Genomic DNA, 17,813 nt, shown 5'->3' with positions numbered 1-17,813 from the left:
ATTGTGAGCTCAATCCTTGAGGGAGCCATTTAGGGATTGGGGGCAAAAAACAACAACTAAAAAACTGTCAGGGACAGTACTTGGTCCTGCTAGTGAAGGCAGGGGATTGGACTCAATGACCTTTCAAGGTCCCTTCCAGTTCTAGGAGATAGGTATTTTTCCATATATTAATTAATTAACCTATCTCCTTGTCTGGTCATTTCTATGTATTGTATGCATCACAATATAGGCCTATTTGCGTATTGGCAAGAGAGGAGATTGACAAAGGATTGTTAGGGTCTATATCTGGGTACAAGGAAACGCACAGGATCCTTCACCTAGGAGGCAAGCTGACAGCTTGTCTGTCTCATGAAAGGAGGGTCACAACTAATCTGGCTATGAAATGTTGCAAAGATTTGGGGAGAGCAATATTCTGCAAGACAGGAGGGTATCTTGTTAATTAAGTCTAGGTCTAGAATGCATGCTATGACTTTGTTTTATATGTAACTGTTTCCAATGCTTCTACTTGCTATTACTTGAATCTCTATGCTTTATTAATAAACTTATACTTGATTTCACTAAAAAACAAATCTAAGTGCTGCGTGTTAAGTGGAGCAGTGATCTGAGGCAGAACTGGTAAGATGGGATGTACTTTTTTTTTTTTTTTTTTTTTTTTTTTGGAAGCAGCAAATCTCTGAACACTGCAAGTGTCCAGTAGACCAGGGACTGAACACTCCAGGGAGACGCTTGGAAGGCTTGAGGATAGGCGCACACTAATCACTAACCTGTAGAGAGAGAGCAAGGCCTAGAAGGGAGTGCTCATATTGCCAGTGGCCGGTGGAGTAGGGAGCTGACCCATGGCAGGGACAGGTGGTAGCAAAATGCCTCACAACTCTGGGTACTTCCAGGAAGTGTCACAGTAAGGTTTTAGCCCCCATGGTTGTCAGGTTAACCTTGCAGATGTTTGAAATTAGTGCAAACTGATGCAGTGTTCTCTTTGAGTCTACAGATGGTCTGAAATAATTGCACTGAGAAGTATGAATTCCACTGCCTCTATTAATATTAATATCTAACTTGGACGATGATCAGTTGCATATAAGCACTAACTTTCATTGCAGATCATCCTGTCAGGGGGTGGGGAATGGGGTGTGAGTGAAGCTCAGTGGGGGCTGCAGTTGCTGCAGTGACGTAAATGCAGAATGAAGAAAGGAAAAATGCGACACACATACACACACTGATATGGAAGTGGGAAAGAAAGAGAGAGGAGGATGGGGAAGGGTGAGAAACACTGCAGAAATAGCATTGTTTCTAAAGGTGAGAATATTTTTCCACTGACCAATGCTAAACGTGATTTAACAGAGACTAATGTATTTAAGTGTGTTTTTTTTTTTTTTTTTTTTTTTTTTAAACTAGACAGGCCATAGTCTACATTTGATCTTTGATCAAACCTCACATTGACATGCATGGGAAATCCACAGACAGCTGAAGATCGTATGTAATACTGAGTTTAAATATGTTCCATCATAAAAGTGGAATTCAGTCCTTTCCAAAATTCACTTTAACATACCTGTTCTAGAAATGTCAGATGAAAGAGGGCAAGTATCAAGAATATTTAATAATAATTTTTAAAAAATAGATAAGCAGGGAAAACCTTACCTGTCAATGTCTTTATCTAGACAAAAATTCACTGTATCAGAAAGTCAGGGATAATGTTCACAGCCCTGCTGTATTTTAGGAATAGGGGAAATGGAAGCATATACTGTATCTGCTGTGCCACAGGCTTTGGTCCATGCTTCATGAAAAAGACACTCTCAGGCAGTTGGCTAACTTCCCCGCCCTCCCCCCTTTGAGACATTCTTTTTGTCTTTCTGGTTAGGAATTGATCAGATGGTGTGAAAGACTTTAGTTCAGGCAGGTTTTTTTTCTGAAAAACTTTCATGGTCTATTCTTATGCCGGTTCTCTAGAATGACAGCTTAGTTCACTCTATGGACTTGTGCACATTGGGTGTGCACATGCTGCAACTCCACCTCACCTCCCCAGCAGTGAGTCTTAGAGCCTGGGTTTACAGACTGGGGCTCATGCTATGGCACTAAAAATAACGGTGTAACTGTTCCTGCTCAGGTTCTGAAACCCCTGCTCTCCTCCCTGAGCTTCAGAGCCCAAGCTCCAGCCTGAGTGGAAACATCTATATGGCTATTTTTAGTGCTGTAACATGAGGCCGAGTCTGTAGACCTGGGCTCTGCTGCAGGAGGGTTTTTTTTCCCCAGCATGGACATATCTAGTGAGACATAGGCCTTGTCTACACTGCCACTTCACAGCGCTGCAACTTTCTGACTCAGGGGTGTGAAAAAACACCCCCCTGAGCACTGTAAAGTGACAGTGTAGAAAGTGCACCAGCGCTGGGAGCCACTTCCCTCCTGGAGCTCTCTCCCAGTGTCATGACTACACAGCCATGTTAAAGCATTTCTGTGGCAGCGCTTTAACGTTACTAGTGAAGACATATCCTTAGTGCATGGGAGGCTGGGGTGTAAATCTACAGTGCCCTGGCTTGTTGCCCACAACTGACCATGATGTAGATGATGAAACCTACTGCTTTCCATAGTGGATTTTGACATACTACTGTTTAAACAAAGTGCACTAGGGAGCTTTTAGTGCATGGTAGAAAGGTCCACTGGCAGGTTTGTGGGCTGTAGATTTACACCCCAGCTTGTGGAGTACTAACTCTCTGGGTGCCCAACCCTTAACTTACTCCTGGGGGAATTCTGTGGGATTGTGTGCCTGCAGAAAAAGCCCCTCCCTCTGCACAATTGCTGTGCTTCCCTGCAGAAAATAGCAGGGAAGCAAAGGGAAGCTGCGCAGAGGGGATGACCATGTTTTTTCTGGGGATTGCCTCTCCCAAACAGAGGTGAGGCATGGGGGCATACACGGGGTTACGTGCCACTGTCCCTCCCTCATTTCTGCAAGTGCAGACCTGCCCAGCTGAAGGAGGCTGAGTCTCAGGGATGCTGACTCTGGAGCTGAATGCTGCCTCTTGGGTCCTAGTGCCAGTCATGTTACCCTTCTGTGTGCTGAGAGCCTTCCTGTTTTCTGTGCAATAGTGAGTGCCTGTGGTGGGGCTGAGTAAGGGAGAGTGGGGTGAGGGGCTGCGGGGAAGAGGCAGTAGGGAAGAAAGGGGGTGTGGAATAGGGAAGGGGAATGTGGGAGTGAGGGGAGGCAGATGAGGCAGTGGGTGAGGGGGATGAGATGGGGAAGAAAAGGGGATAGGGGAATTGCGGGGGGAAGCGGGAGCCTGGCATGCAGCATCCCCTTGGCAGCAGTTGGGGCTCCCCCGTTAAGCAGGCCCATCGAACCTTCACCCTGATAAAGGTGGGTACCTAAGCAATGCACTGTTGCAAGTTTCTGCAGCAGTTTGCATCATTTTAAATTATAATGCAATCGTAAATAATAAATCATAATAAAAAGCCATATCAATGCAGTGGATATTCTGCATCTTCATCAACAAGCTGGCACTAGAACAGGTAGATGAAAACATCTGTTAATACAGTAAACTAAAGTTGTTTTCAGTTATGCTCTTATTTTTTGTAGCAGTTCAGTACAAAAGTAACCAGCTAGTGAGTGAGGAATCTGTACTATACTTGTCTAGTGAGTGTATGAAAAGCATTTTCTCAGTTTATTCTTTCTTTACCTATGTTTATGGTTTGTGAAAAACGCTGGAAACCAAAGCCAAAGGCAGTGTGAGGTTTTCCACCCTGTCTGGGTAAAACATCTCAACCCTGATCTTCAGGGAATACAGTTAAGCTCCTTTCAGTCCTTGGCCTCTCATAATGAATAATAATCCTTAGCTCTTACAGAACTTTGCACCTACACTGTGCTGTGCAAACGTTAACTACATCTCCCTGAAATTCCCAGTAAGGCTGTCATTTTAGATTAAGTGTACTGGTGTTTTTTGTGATGTGGACACCTTTCCTGTAGGAGGTGGATTGAAGCCAGCAAATGTTTCATCCAGACCACTCACTGAATGGCTGTCATATGATAACGGCACTCCTTATGAAGAGTGCCCTGTCCAGAGTAAGAAAATAGTGGTGTTTTAGAACTAATGTATATGTCAGCAAATATATTTTAACGTTTGTAGGCATCACTTAACACCTTCTGTTGAAGAGTTGAACACCTTTAAAATGTATTAGGTAACGTGAAGAAAACAATGCCTTTACCCTGCTCTAGACAGGACCTTGGGTTAATAATGAGTTGAACAAGACCCCGAAGCTCTGTTCCACTTTGACAAACAGAAGAGAGCAGGGAGGGATGCCCTCTCTTGTGGGGGAGGCCAGTGTCTCAGGTAGTTGAGTGAAATTTCCCCTTTTGACCAGTATTCCTTTGGTCTTTCCTGAGTTGAATTTGAGCTGCTTCTCATCCAGGTGTTGATCTCCTGATGGTCTTGTGATATCCTTGTTATGGCATGGTTGCATATGTGAAAAATGAGAGATTCATCCAGGTGTCATTGACATGTTTTTGCAATGAAGCCTGTGTCTTCTCATCAGCTTTCAAACTGTAAATGAGAGTAACTCATGTGCCGAAGGAGGTGAGGCAGGATGGATAAAAATAAAAAGTATTTGATTTAAATTGGTTATCTTTTATTTACATTGAATTAGATACATTTTAAAAATCTATTTAAAATTAAATTTGAAATTTATGATACTGTTTTAAGGTCTAAATTTACTATAAGCTATTAAAACCATATAATTGAAATTAAAAAAAAAATAGTGAAGCAGTACATGTTTGCTGTCCAAGTTGTAAAGAAAGTCAGACCCCTGGCTGGTGAAAATCACTGACTAAAAACCTGGAACCAGAGTTTGTTGAATGCCAAACCAGCTTTTGACAGCGGTAGCTTTTTTTGTAGGTGCAAAGAGAATAATTTCTTCGTGCCAGTTTATTCAGCTAGATCAGTTGAATGACTAGTTCATTCAAAGTTCAGAAACCGCTGAAAAAGCAGGAACGCTTGTTCTCCTCATCCAGTCTATGAATTTAAATGAGGTGTGAGAGAATGAGATTTATTGGTTCTAAAATCTTGAAGGACATTGTGACTACAATCAATTCAATTCACTAATTACAGATAACATTATCTTTGTTTAATAAATTAGTTCATTTTAAAAGCAAAACATGTTTTTATAAACTTACTTTTTTCCTTATGTATCCAGGACATTTAAGATAGTTTTAACTAATAAAAATAATTTTACAATGCTGGTTTTGTGTATTTTTAAATAAATTCCAATTTTCAGCCAAATGCAGCTAATCACAAATCATGAGTTAAAAAAAATCATTCTGTAAATAAGAAATGAATCAGTCGTTTTCTAATATAAAAATTAAGAATCTGAATACATGTATGTTAACCTATAAAAAAATTAATTAAATGTGTACAGATATAGTGTATCCTCCTGGTAAGCAAAAAGAAGTTCTAAATTATACCAACCATTGAGAAACAAACTTTCTTTAAGAAAATAAATAAGTACAAATGCAAAATAAGTTAAAATTGTTTACTTAAACCAAGATATCCTGGTTTCTGATTTAAATCATGATCAAAATTGGTGATTTCATTCACTTTGATTTAACTCAATCCTACCTGAAATGAAGTAGGAAAAGCTAACAGAAGGACTTTCCTTACTTTATCTTACCACTTCCTGTTCTTTTTTCATGGTACTTCCTCCTTAGCACCCAACTTGCATCAATTTTAAGTTTAGTTGTTGTGCAGAGTGATTAAGTTATTATTGAATATTGTTACAGTGCCCGAAATGTGCTGTGCAATATACTGGGCTAATTGAAAGTCAAGGTCTCTGCCCTGAAAAGTTGGCTCTGAACTTCTAGATGCAGCAAGTAGTCTTAGTAATAAATAGAAGGAGATTAATTTAGAAGGTTATCTTAGTAAGATTTTACGCTGTTAGTCAAGATGTGAAAATGCCTAATCTAATGGTTCAATTAAGAGTTTATTTTTAAATAAAGTAAGCACAAATTATAATGAAAAGTAACATAATATTTCCAAAATAGCTTCAGTTTTAATAATATTGTGATCTCTTGTAAAAGAAAGGAAAACATTTTATATGATTTTTATCTCAACAGTGAAGTGTTTGGGGGAAAAAATATCATCCACCAGATGTCACTCTCTTCACACATACAGTGTGTGGAGTGTAAATACTACCTAGCAAAATTAAACAGTTTCTCTTCCTTGTTCATTTTGAAAATTGCAAAACAATTACAGTAGTCATAGGGATCAAAACTTTTAAACACCAGTGCCTAAAGTTAGGCTCCTAAAACCATATTTAGGTACCTAGATAAATGTGGCCTGATTTTCAGAGGTGATTGCACTGAAGTCAGTGCAAGTTGGAAGGACTCAATTTGTGGGAGCTCAGCATTTCTAAAAATCATGCCACTTCCACCTAAGTGCCTGAGTAACTTTAAGCACCTGAATTTGAAAATGTTTGCCTCTGATAACTGAGAATTATTTAGTTTCAGAGTTGTGATTGTGGGCTTTTTTTTCTTCTTCAGAGCCTGGCTTTTGAATATACACCTCTACCTTGATATAACACTCTCCTCAGGAGCCAAAAAATCTTACCGCGTTATAGGTGAAACCACGTTATATTGAACTTGCTTTGATCCACCGGAGTGCGCAGCCCCCCCCCCCCGGAGCACTGCTTTACCGCGTTATATCCCAATTCATGTTATATCGGGTCGCGTTATATCGAGGTAGCGGTGTAATAACGTTCGGGACCAGATGAAAAACATTCATGGTGCTCTGGATTTTTTGGTTTGAACAATTAATGAGATGCACTTACTAGCATGGTAATAAGCAGCTGCAATCTTAACAATGACAACTAATGGACTGAATGGGCCAGGGACTTGCTAATGGGATATAGAATATTTCATCTCTTAGGGCTGGTCCACACTAACCCCTCACTTCGAACTAAGATACGCAACTTCAGCTATGTGAATAACATAGCTGAAGTCGAAGTATCTTAGTTCGAACTTACCGCGGGTCCACACGCGGCAGGCAGGCTCCCCCCGTCGACTCCGCGTACTCCTGTTGCGGAGCAGGAGTACCGGCGTCGATGGCGAGCACTTCCGGGATCGATCCGGGATTGATTTATTGCGTCTAGACAAGACGCGATAAATCGATCCCAGAAGATCGATTGCTTACTGCCGGACCCAAAGGTAAGTATAGACGTACCCTAAGCCACTCATTTAAATCAGTCAATAGTGTCTGAAAGTTACTGTCATTTGAAAACTGTTCAGTGACCTATATTAGTGTTTCTTAATGACCGGTCCGTGGACTGGTGCTGCTCCCTGAGATCTCCCTGATGCAGGTTAGGAAGGCAGGAAGCCAGTCTTGGTATCAGAAAGATTGAGATACGCTGACCTATGTGAAGCAATACGATGGTGTAGGACCTGTCTTAATGCCCCATCACAACCTCCTGCCAGTCATCTCCGGTAACCTCTTGGTCCCCCCCAATTCAACCTTTTTGTCTACTGGATGTTGCAGTGATGTCATAATCTTGTGTTTATGACATCAGCTTGTTGCCAAAGAAATTTCTGTGATGACACAAACTCAGCTTTATGACCTCACTACAGGGTTGAGGCAGAAGAGAAGATGATCTGGGATCATCAATACCCTTATTTAAATGCAAATCATTGATAAGCAGAACTATAGCAATAATCCTTTGCACTTTAGTAGCAACTTTTGTACAAGAATCTTAAAGTGCATTTTATTTGGGCCTGGTTTGCACTACAGTTTTAGGTCAATGCAAGGGAATTAACATTGACCTAACTATGTAAGTGTTTACACTAAAATTTTGCTCCTGCTGACATAATTGCCCCGCTACACCAACTTAATAACTCCACCTCCATGAGAGGCGTAGAGTCAAAGTCAATGTAGTTAGGTCGCTGCAGTGTCAGTGTAGACACTAAATTGCTTACATTGACTGTTACTTTCAGAAGCCATCCCACAATGCCTCTCACTGACAGTACAATCAATTCAAGCGTTCCTGGTAAAGACACACCCCGCTTACACAAGGAGCAAAATACACACACGCACCAGTGATGTAATTACTGTAGCGGCTATGTGCTGACCTAAGTTAGGTTGCCTTATTTTTGTAGTGTAGACATGCCGTTAGTAACTAAACCTCACAATTCCCCTTGGGAAATGTTATTACTGTACTTTTATTTTATTCATAGAGGAGCTAACACAGAGAAGTGGTGTCTTGCCTAACTTCACTAGCGATTCAGTGGCATAGCTGGGAATAGAACCATCATCCCCTGACTTCTAGCACGCCACTCTGGCCGCTAGAATGTGCTTCCTCCTTGGAAAAGGAAGTCAAATATTATTAGCTTTAAATCTACATCTGCTCATCCTTCATCTATTTAGTTCATCAAATATCTCTTCCTTTGTGTACTTTGAATTTATGGGGGTGGTGGAAATGGTACAGGAAGGTTGCTGTCTTGTTAGCCCAGAATTTGCAGTGATGTGCCTTTTGAATTTTGACAGGTTGGTTGAGATAGCAGAACACCGTTTCCCTAATTATTTTGGCACAGAAGAAAAGTTGTTTTCAATGACCCGTAGCATTCATCTCTATCGGGAGCTCACCTGTGACAGTGTGCTGAAAAGGTATTGTTTGCTTTGGAGTGCAATGAGAAGCCCATCATTGCTGAATGGTCTGTAATGAGTATGTTCTACATCTCCAGTTTTATGTACAGTAGTTCACTTCTTTGGGCCTTTACATTTCAATAGCTAGGCAAGTCTGACTAGATAAAATTAGTGCAAAACCACCAAAAACCCTGCATCTTGATGCATGTATTTGATCCCACGTTGTCTTTATTCTGAAGATTTTGAAAAAGCTTTCTGAGATGTCTCGTTTAGTGTATGACCAATGGATATCAATGTTGCTATTTTTATAATGCAGTAACCTCTAATACATAGCCAGCAAAACGTGGTTTGCAGGAATCCCTTCATAATCCTAGATGTAGCTCTTATGGAGTTTGTGCGTCTGATGGGCACCCGGCTCAGTTTAGGGTAGAGTGAGCAAAATCATGGAAGTGCCTCCCAACTATTCCTCCTGAGTATCTTCCTCCCATCCCCACATTATGAGGGAGGAAGAAAAGGAGATGCTGCAAATAGAGAGAGGAGCCCCACTCATGACTGTCAGCCAGGAAGGCTTTTACATGATGATCCTGTGTTGCCATGTTACTTTGTCAATTTGTGATGACACATTGTCATGAAGACAGGTTATGATGTGGCAAGGACATCTTGCCATTCTTCTTGTGTGTATCTGCAGATGTGTTAGTATTTGTGCTGTATACTACCTACAGTCCCATCAGAGCGGATGAACTATTAGCATATTATTAACCAAATACATTTTGACATGTATATTACATTACAAGTATGTAGAAAGGGACCTGGCCCTGTGGCTGTAGAGGGGGCCCACGGTGGTAGAAATGGGATATTTCTACTATGTGAGAGAGGAGGCAGGGCACAGCCTCTGTGCATGCATATCTCTGCTTACTCCCATGACTGCATGGGACAGAGCAGATCCATATTATGAGTCCTCCAACCCTCCACTCTGAAGGGCGCACTTTGGGGTACAGGAGCTATGGCAGCCTGAGAGCTATGGTAGTGGTTATGGAGCAGGATTCCTTTCCCCTTCCACATCTCCATAACCCAGTAAGGGTGACTGTTGACAGAGGGGGTTGGCTGTATATAAAGGTTTTAGTATAATTTGATGTAACAGGTTTATGCTTATAAAATATTTATTTTTTTTGTGTTAACTGTATACAACTAACATCCTGCTGTCTGATGTTGCTGCTTCACCTAAATCAATACTTTTTTTTTTTTTTTTTTTTTTTTTTTTAAGGATTGAGACTTTGGAAGAAGAAATCATTTCTAAGAAGGTTAAGCTTGTAATAATTGACTCTGTTGCTTCAGTGGTCAGAAAGGAGTTTGATATGAAACTTCAAGGAAACTTGATGGAGAGAAGTAACTTTCTGGCTAGAGAAGCATCATTATTGAAGTACTTGGCTGAGGAATTTTCAATACCAGTAAGTTTTTCCTTTTTTTTTTTTTTTAAGTCTCTGGCCCACAGTATCAAGTCATAAAATCAGAGAAGCATGAAAATGACAGGAAGATGAAAAACAGATGATGTTTTAACAGGGATGGACAAGCCAGTTACCGTAAGCACATCTGTGAAAAAAAAATCATTCTATTTGGACAGTTCAGTTGGTGACTTTATTGTGTTTTCCTCAATATTTATTTCAGACTTTAGAGATGGCTTTACAAGATTCTCTCTACCATTTCTTTTCAATGTTTCATTTTCTTTAGCTTTTTTGTAAGGCTGTTATCTGTGTTGCTTCAATTAGACTTGGCTCATTTAGTTCCATAATTTTCTTTTGACGCTGTCGTCTAAAGCGGTACTTCCAGTGCTTTTTGGTGAGTCTTACCTGCTAATGGTGAATTTCCTGTCTCTCCTGTTCAGTTTTGTGAAGTCTAAAATGGAGGTTGGCTCTTCCAGGCCCAAGTGCTGTGATTTTGAGTTTGGGTTCTGGAGCAGTGTCCTTCCTTTATGAGTTAAAGTACCCACAGATTTGTGGGAGGAAGGTAGTGAAAGTGCACCAGGCCCCAGGCTTATCAGTTAGCCTACAGTACCACTCACAAGAGCTTCAGTACCATACCAGGACTGGGTGAGGTTGATCAAAGAGGTATTACAAGATGTAATGTCTTTGAATGAAAGAAGGCAAAGTTCAGACATAAAGAAAAGCTTCTAATAGTAAGATCAATTGGAGAACAGAAAAATTTGCCAAGTGATGTCAGAGAGGCTCCACCAACAGAAATAGATTAAGTATAAGAGAGTAAACTGCTGTCAGGACTTCAGAAATTTGAGGTCTTGTCCATCTGTAATTTCTATGGTTTGTATAGCTGCCTTCTCAGTCAGAGTTATGCATATGTCAGGGGGAGAATTTATCCCTAGCTTAAGAGGAATTGGATTCTGTTTACTCTGTAAAATATCAAGACATTTGGCTATCTTGAGAAAATTAAAAAACCCTGCATCTGTGCCTTTAAAAATTGTGTGCAAATGTAGTATCCCAAATTACCGCACCCAATGATATTTATAGAGCTAAAAAGAAGCCAGGAAAAATATGAAGTTTGCAAGAAAGTGTGTATTTAATGACACTTTTATTCATATTTAGGGAAAATGTGATGCAGTTCCCTGGCAAAGAAGAAGGTTATAAAGTTTATACTGGAAGATGTTCATTTCTGTCTTTTATTTTTTTTTAATTTGATTTTAGTTGTTAAAATGGTAAATTTGAGCTGGCTGTGAGCCATCCAGAGACCATGCTTATGGCCCTGCTTAGAAACAGGGAGACAGAATATTAATATTCGTGGAGCTTCTAATAATTTACAGAGACACTGGATGAATTGAAAAGTTAAGGGTTGTGTGCTTGTTATTTATTTCATTCTTTTGATTTGTTTAACTCCATATAAACCATTTACAGTTGGTTAAAAGAAAACAAAACTTCACCATTTAAAGTTCTTCAGTGTATCAGAACTAATGTAGTGTTTTGAGGTATGTATTGTACTTGCTGTCTGTTGGTCCTTTCTTGATTTCAGAGTTCTGTCCATGTTTCCATTAGAAACCTTCCGTACAGAGGTTTAGAATTCTGGCCATAAATTTCTGCCTCTGACTGAAACTTGGTATTTGCAGCTTTGGACCAGGAGAGAATTTAATTTCACAATGTTAAACAAAAATGTAAATGGAGGGTGTCAGAAGTCTTAATACTTTTTTATTAATAGTTCTAAAAGTTTGCCAAAATGTCATTTGTGCACCAGTAGTCCTAAATACCAGTATTGACTGATCAGTGGCTAATTTACTATTCTAATTACTTTTGGTATCTTGTAAAGAGAGTTGATTTACGATTGTTGAAATATTTGTCCTTAGAAATGGACTAAGTCAGAAAAGACTCTTCTTCATTGTTTTTACTCCTTATCATATCAATCTACAATCTTATTGGCTAGTTTTTATATCAATTCACATGGTAAATGCAGGTGTCTTTTTATTGTCTGAATATGTATAGCTTGTGCATGGAGTTGCTGGGTTACATCAAAAATGTTTAAATTTATATTGCACAACAGACAGGAGGGTCCCCTGTAAATTAGCATATTAAAAAGATATGGTTTTGGATGAGAGGATGTCGGAGGGGTCAGTAGCACTATCTATTAAGGTTGTCTGACACTTAGCATTACAAAACTCTTTTTTCAGTTGCTTTTAACTTGGCCAAACTTTAACTGTTTAGACTGAAATTTTCTATTTTGAATGGTTGCCTCAAGCAGAATTTTTTTGGAAATTTTAGCTAAAAAGAGAAAATTAAGCTTTTGGTCCATGTTTAAAAAAAAAACTGGTGCCTTTTTTTTTTTTTTTTTAAGACAGCTCCAGCTCACCTACGCTTTGGAGTAGGGTTCTGGAATGGCTCAGTACTGTGAATGCCAGTCTCAGGTCAGACTGTCAGAAAACAGGGTGGACCCCCCAAACTGGTGGTACATTCTATAGTTTTCACCAAGCCAGTAACAAATGTAATCTCCTGGATCATTATATTAGCCTTACCATGGAGACACGGACAACTGCTTTAGACTCTCCAGCGTATCTTACCAGCCAGAAAACTGGACTTTGTGATACTAGGTTACTCCCAACTCCAAAGGATCAGTCACTTACCCCAGGTCAATGAATACTTTCGATCTTACACCAAGACAATGCTGGCAACCAATTTCTCTAGTAAACTAACTAAAGGTTTATTAGCTAAGAAAAAGAAATGAGAGTTCTCGATGAATTAAAGCAGATAAAATACATTAACAGATAAGTCTAAGTTTGTAAGTCCACAATGATAGTAGAGATGTAGTAATTTGCTAGTTTTCCATAAGTCTCTCAGTCAAAGTCAAATAGTTCAGAAATACTAGATCCTTTTTTGAATTCATATTTATAGCTTTTCCACACAGAAAGCAATCTGATGTGTCTTTACTCCTCCATCTCCCCTTGCTTTGAAATTAGCATTTCCTGTTACAGCCATTAAATCCTTCATTAGCATTTCCAAGGTTCCATTCCCATTTGATGAATTAGTCACAGGGGGATATACACAATATAAAAGGTAATGTAATAGGAAACAAAAATCCTTCATTAGTTTTCATGAAATTTACACATCAGGTACATTCTTATCTTAACACACATTTGATCTAGAAGAAACAACGAGGAGTTCTTGTGGCACCTTAGAGACTAACAAATTTATTTGGGCATAAGCTTTCCTGAGCTAGAACCCACTTCATCAGATGCATGGAGTGGAAAATACAGGAGCAGGTATAAATATATGAAAGGATGGGGGTTGCTTTACCAAGTGTGAGATAAGTCTAACAAGATAAGTCAATTAACAGCAGGATAACAAGGGAGGAAAAATAACTTTTGAAGTGTAAGAGAGTGGCCCATTACAGATAATTGACAAGAAGGTGTGAGTAACAGTAGGGAGAAATTAGTATTGGGGGAAATTAGGTTTAGGTTTCGTAATGACCCAACCACTCACAGTCTTTATTCAGGCCTAATCTGATGGTATCCAGTTTGCAAATTAATTCCAGTTATGCAGCTTCACGTTGGAGTCTGTTTTTGAAGTTTTTTTGTTGAAGAATTGCCACTTTTAGGTCTGTTATTGAGGGACCAGAGAGATTGAAGTGTTCTCCTACTTGTTTTTGAATGTTATGATTCCTGATTTCAGATTTGTGTCCATTTATTCTTTTGTGTAGAGACTGTCCAGTTTGGCCAATGTACATGGCAGAAGGGCATTGCTGGCACATGATGGCATATATCACATTGGTAGATGTGTAGGTGAACGAGACCCTGATGGTGTGGCTGATGTGGTTAAGTCCTATGATCGTGTCCCTTGAATAGATATGTGGACAGAGTTGGCACTGTGGTTTGTTGCAGTGTTTGGTTCCTGGGTTGGTGTTTTTGTTGTGTGGTGTGTAGTTGCTGGTGAGTATTTGAAGCAATTGAAGTAATTGAAGCTTGAAGTAAATACTCACCAGCAACTGGGTGGGTGCGGGAAGGGACTGAAGCAGGAACTGGTTGGACAAGAAAACTGGAAACCATGGGGAGGAGAAGGAAAGAGACTGGGCCCAGCTGGATAAGGAGATCGTGAGAAGGAACCTCAGTCCCTGGAAAAATCATGGAGCAGGTCCTCAAGGAATCAATTCTGAAGCACTTAGAGGAGAGGAAAGTGATCAGGAACAGTCAGCATGGATTCACCAAGGGCAAGTCATGCCTGACTAACCTAATTGCCTTCTATGAGGAGATAACTGGGTCTCTGGATGAGGGGAAAGCAGTGGATGTGTTATTCCTTGACTTTAACAAAGCTTTTGATACGGTCTCTCACAGTATTCTTGCTGGCAAGTTAAAGAAGTATGGGCTGGATGAATGGACTATAAGGTGGATAGAAAGCTGGCTAGATCGTTGGGCTCAATGGGTAGTGATCAATGGCTCCGTGTCTAGTTGGCAGCCGGTTTCAAGCGGAGTGCCCCAAGGGTCGGTCCTGGGACAGGTTTTGTTCAGTATCTTCATTAATGATCTGGAGGATGGCGTGGACTGTACTCTCAGCAAGTTTACAGATGACACTAAACTGGGAGGAGTGGCAGATACGCTGGAGGGTAGGGATAGGATACAGAGGGACCTAGACAAATTAGAGGATTGGGCCAACAGAAACCTGATGAGGTTCAACAAGGACAAGTGCAGAGTCCTGCACTTAGGACGGAAGAATCCCATTCACTGTTACAAACTAGGGACTGAATGGCTAGGAAGCAGTTCTTCAGAAAAGGACTTAGGGGTTACAGTGGACAAGAAGCTGGATATGAGTCGACAGTGTGCCCTTGTTGCCAAGAAGGCTAACGGCATTTTGGGCTGTATAAGTAGGGGCATTGCCAGCAGATCGAGGGATGTGATCATTCACTTCTATTCAACATTGGTGAGGCTTCATCTGGAGTAGTGTGTCCAGTTTTGGACCCCACACTACAAGAAGGATGTGTAAAAATTGGAAAGAGTCCAGCAGAGGGCAACAAAAATGATTAGGGGGCTGGAGCACATGACTTATGAGGAGAGGCTGAGGGAACTGGGATTGTTTAGTCTGCAGAAGAGAAGAATGAGGAGGGATTTGATAGCTGCTTTCAACTACCTGAAAGGGGGTTCCAAAGAGGATGGATCTAGACTGTTCTCAGTGGTACCAGATGACTGAACAAGGAGTAATGGTCTCAAGTTGTAGTGGGGGAGGTTTAGGTTGGATATTAGGAAAAACTTTTTTCACTAGGAGGATGGTGAAGTACTGGAATGGGTTACCTAGGGAGGTGGTGGAATCTCCTTCCCTAGAGGTTTTTAAGGTCAGGCTTGACAAAGTCCTGGCTGGGATGATTTAGTTGGGGATTGGCCCTGCTTTGAGCAGGGGGTTGAACTAGATGACCTCCTGAGGTCCCTTCCAACCCTGATATTCTATGACTCTATGAACCAGTGTGTGGTGGGGAGAGGAGAGACAAATCTAGTAAGGAGTTATGTGCAGGGGGAGAGCTGGGAATGACTGGGCAAAGAGACTGGGGCAAAGAGTCAGGGAGGGAGGAATCAAAGAGTCATGGAGAAGAGACAAAGATTATATGAGGAGCCCAATGAGGGAGACTGGGACTGTGAACCAATGGTGGGGAAGGAAGAGGTGAGACAGATTGGATGAGGAGCAGGAGAATGGAGACTGGCTGGTCAAGGAGACTTGGAGTGGGATGAGAAGCCTGAGAAGTGGAAACTGGGACTGGTTAGTGAAGGAGAATGGGAGAAGGACAAGGAGCCAGGGGTGGGGAATAGACAGAACTGGGACAGGTTGGAGGGATGGGGTGGTCAAGCTTGGAGGAAAATAAGGATACTAGTCTGTGTGCTCACTAGAGCATGCTCCTTTCCAGAGCCGGGAGTGGAATCTACGATTCCTGAGTCTCACTATTCCTTTGCTGTTAGCAAATATCTGTGAAACCCACTGGCAATGTGTGTCTCTTTCCCCTCCAGTGTCATTACCAGTTATTCTTTTAGCTCACGCGGCAGAGGTCTGTGCAGTGGATCTAAAGATTGCAACCCTGCTCATGAGCCCTGTGGATGTCAATATGATAGTCTTTAATTACATGACCACATATGATTTTTTTTCCAAAGGATCCCTGCCTCATTTAGTGCACTGGATGTACCTGCTCTGGGGATGAATTGTGGTTGTGTAGTGAAGGAATCTCTTATCTGTAGGACCCTTGCCTCATTTGTTGCAGAAGTTGGAAGGTGTGTAGTGAATGAGGCAGAGGATTGCAGGTAGAGGAAGGATGGTCTCATAATTAAGGCAGTTGAATGCTACCCTGGAGATCTGGATTCTATCCCTACCTCTGTCAGAGTGCTTATGTGATGCTAGGCAAGACAATTAAACTAAATTTTTCACAGGTGGTCATTGAAAGGAATCCTAAGATGGTTATCGATCCATTATTAAATGGAAATGATAGAATTGTCAATAATAATGCAGAAAAGACAGAAGTGTTCAATAAATATTTCTGTTCTGTATTTGGTAAAATGCAGCATGATCTATTCACATATGATGATGATGATGAAACACTTTCCATTCCAACAGTAACTCAGGAGGTTGTTAAACAGCAACTACTAAAGTTAGACATTTTAAAATCAACAGGTGCAGATAATTTGCATCCTAGAATTTAAAGAGCTGGCTGGGGAGCTTGCTGGACCGTTAATGATACCATTCAATAAGTCTTGGAACACTGAGGAAGTTTCAGAAGACTGAAAGAAAGCTGTGTGCCAATTTTCAAAAAGGGCAAACGGGATGATTTGGGTAATTAGGCCTGTCAGCCTGACATGGATCTTGGGTAAAACAGTGGAAAGGCTGATATGGGACTTGACTGATAAAGAATTAATGTCAATCAACCGGGGTATAGAGACAATAGAGTTTGTCAAACTAACTAGATTTTTTTGGATCAAGATTAGGAGTTTGGTTAATAAAGATAATAGTGTTGATGCAATAGACTTTTGTAAGATGATTGACTCAGTACTGCATGATGCTTAGATTAAGAAACTAGAACAGTGTAAAATCAACATGGCACACATTAAACGGATTAAATGGCAGACTGATAGGTTTCAAAATGTAATTGTAAACAGGGAAGCATAATGGCGTGGCTGTGTTTCTAGGGGGGCCCTGCATAAGCGTTGTTATTGGCCCTATGCCATTTAACATTTGTATCAATAACCTGGAAGAAAACATAAAATCATTACTGATAAAGCTTGCAGATGACACAAAGATTGGTGGAGTGGTAAATAATGAAGAGGACAGGTCACTGATATAGAGTAATCAGCTGGACGCAAGCAAGCAAAGTATGTGTTTCAGGATGGCCTAATGTAAAGTCATACATCTAAGAACAGAGAATGCATGTCATACTTACAGGATGGGGGACGGTATCCTGGGAAGCAGTGACTTTAAAAGTGTTGGTGCCCACAATAAAAAAAAAATGTTGAAAAATGGGAGAGGGTTCAGAGAAGAGCCACAAGAATAACTAACAGATTGGAAGACATACTTTATAATAAAAGACTCAAGGAGCTCAATCTATGTAGCTTATCAAAGAGAAGTTTAAGGGGTGATTTGATCAGTCTATAAATACCTATATGGGGAACTGAGACTTGATTTAATAAAAGGGCTCCTCAATCTAACAGACAAAGGTATAATGAGATCCAATGGCTGGAAGCTGAAGCTAGAC

The 17,813-nt window shown here is 40.6% G+C and overlaps 1 protein-coding gene across 9 annotated transcripts in view; it reads left to right on the top strand.

Annotated features, from left to right (window-relative positions):
- The window catches only part of RAD51B (RAD51 paralog B), a 599,509-nt gene that overhangs the window by 23,495 nt on the left and 558,201 nt on the right, over nucleotides 1–17,813 (top strand). For all 9 annotated transcript variants that reach the window (XM_034769348.1, XM_034769343.1, XM_034769351.1 and 6 more), the window contains 2 exons: nucleotides 8,511–8,630; nucleotides 9,874–10,057. In XM_034769348.1, coding sequence (XP_034625239.1) covers nucleotides 8,511–8,630; nucleotides 9,874–10,057 — 304 coding nt within the window. The remainder of the gene's footprint in view (nucleotides 1–8,510; nucleotides 8,631–9,873; nucleotides 10,058–17,813) is intronic.

The sequence above is a fragment of the Trachemys scripta genome, chromosome 4 (genome assembly GCF_013100865.1).
Source record: "Trachemys scripta elegans isolate TJP31775 chromosome 4, CAS_Tse_1.0, whole genome shotgun sequence".
Taxonomy (NCBI): Eukaryota; Metazoa; Chordata; order Testudines; family Emydidae; genus Trachemys; species Trachemys scripta.
This window is presented reverse-complemented; position numbering and strand designations above follow the sequence as displayed.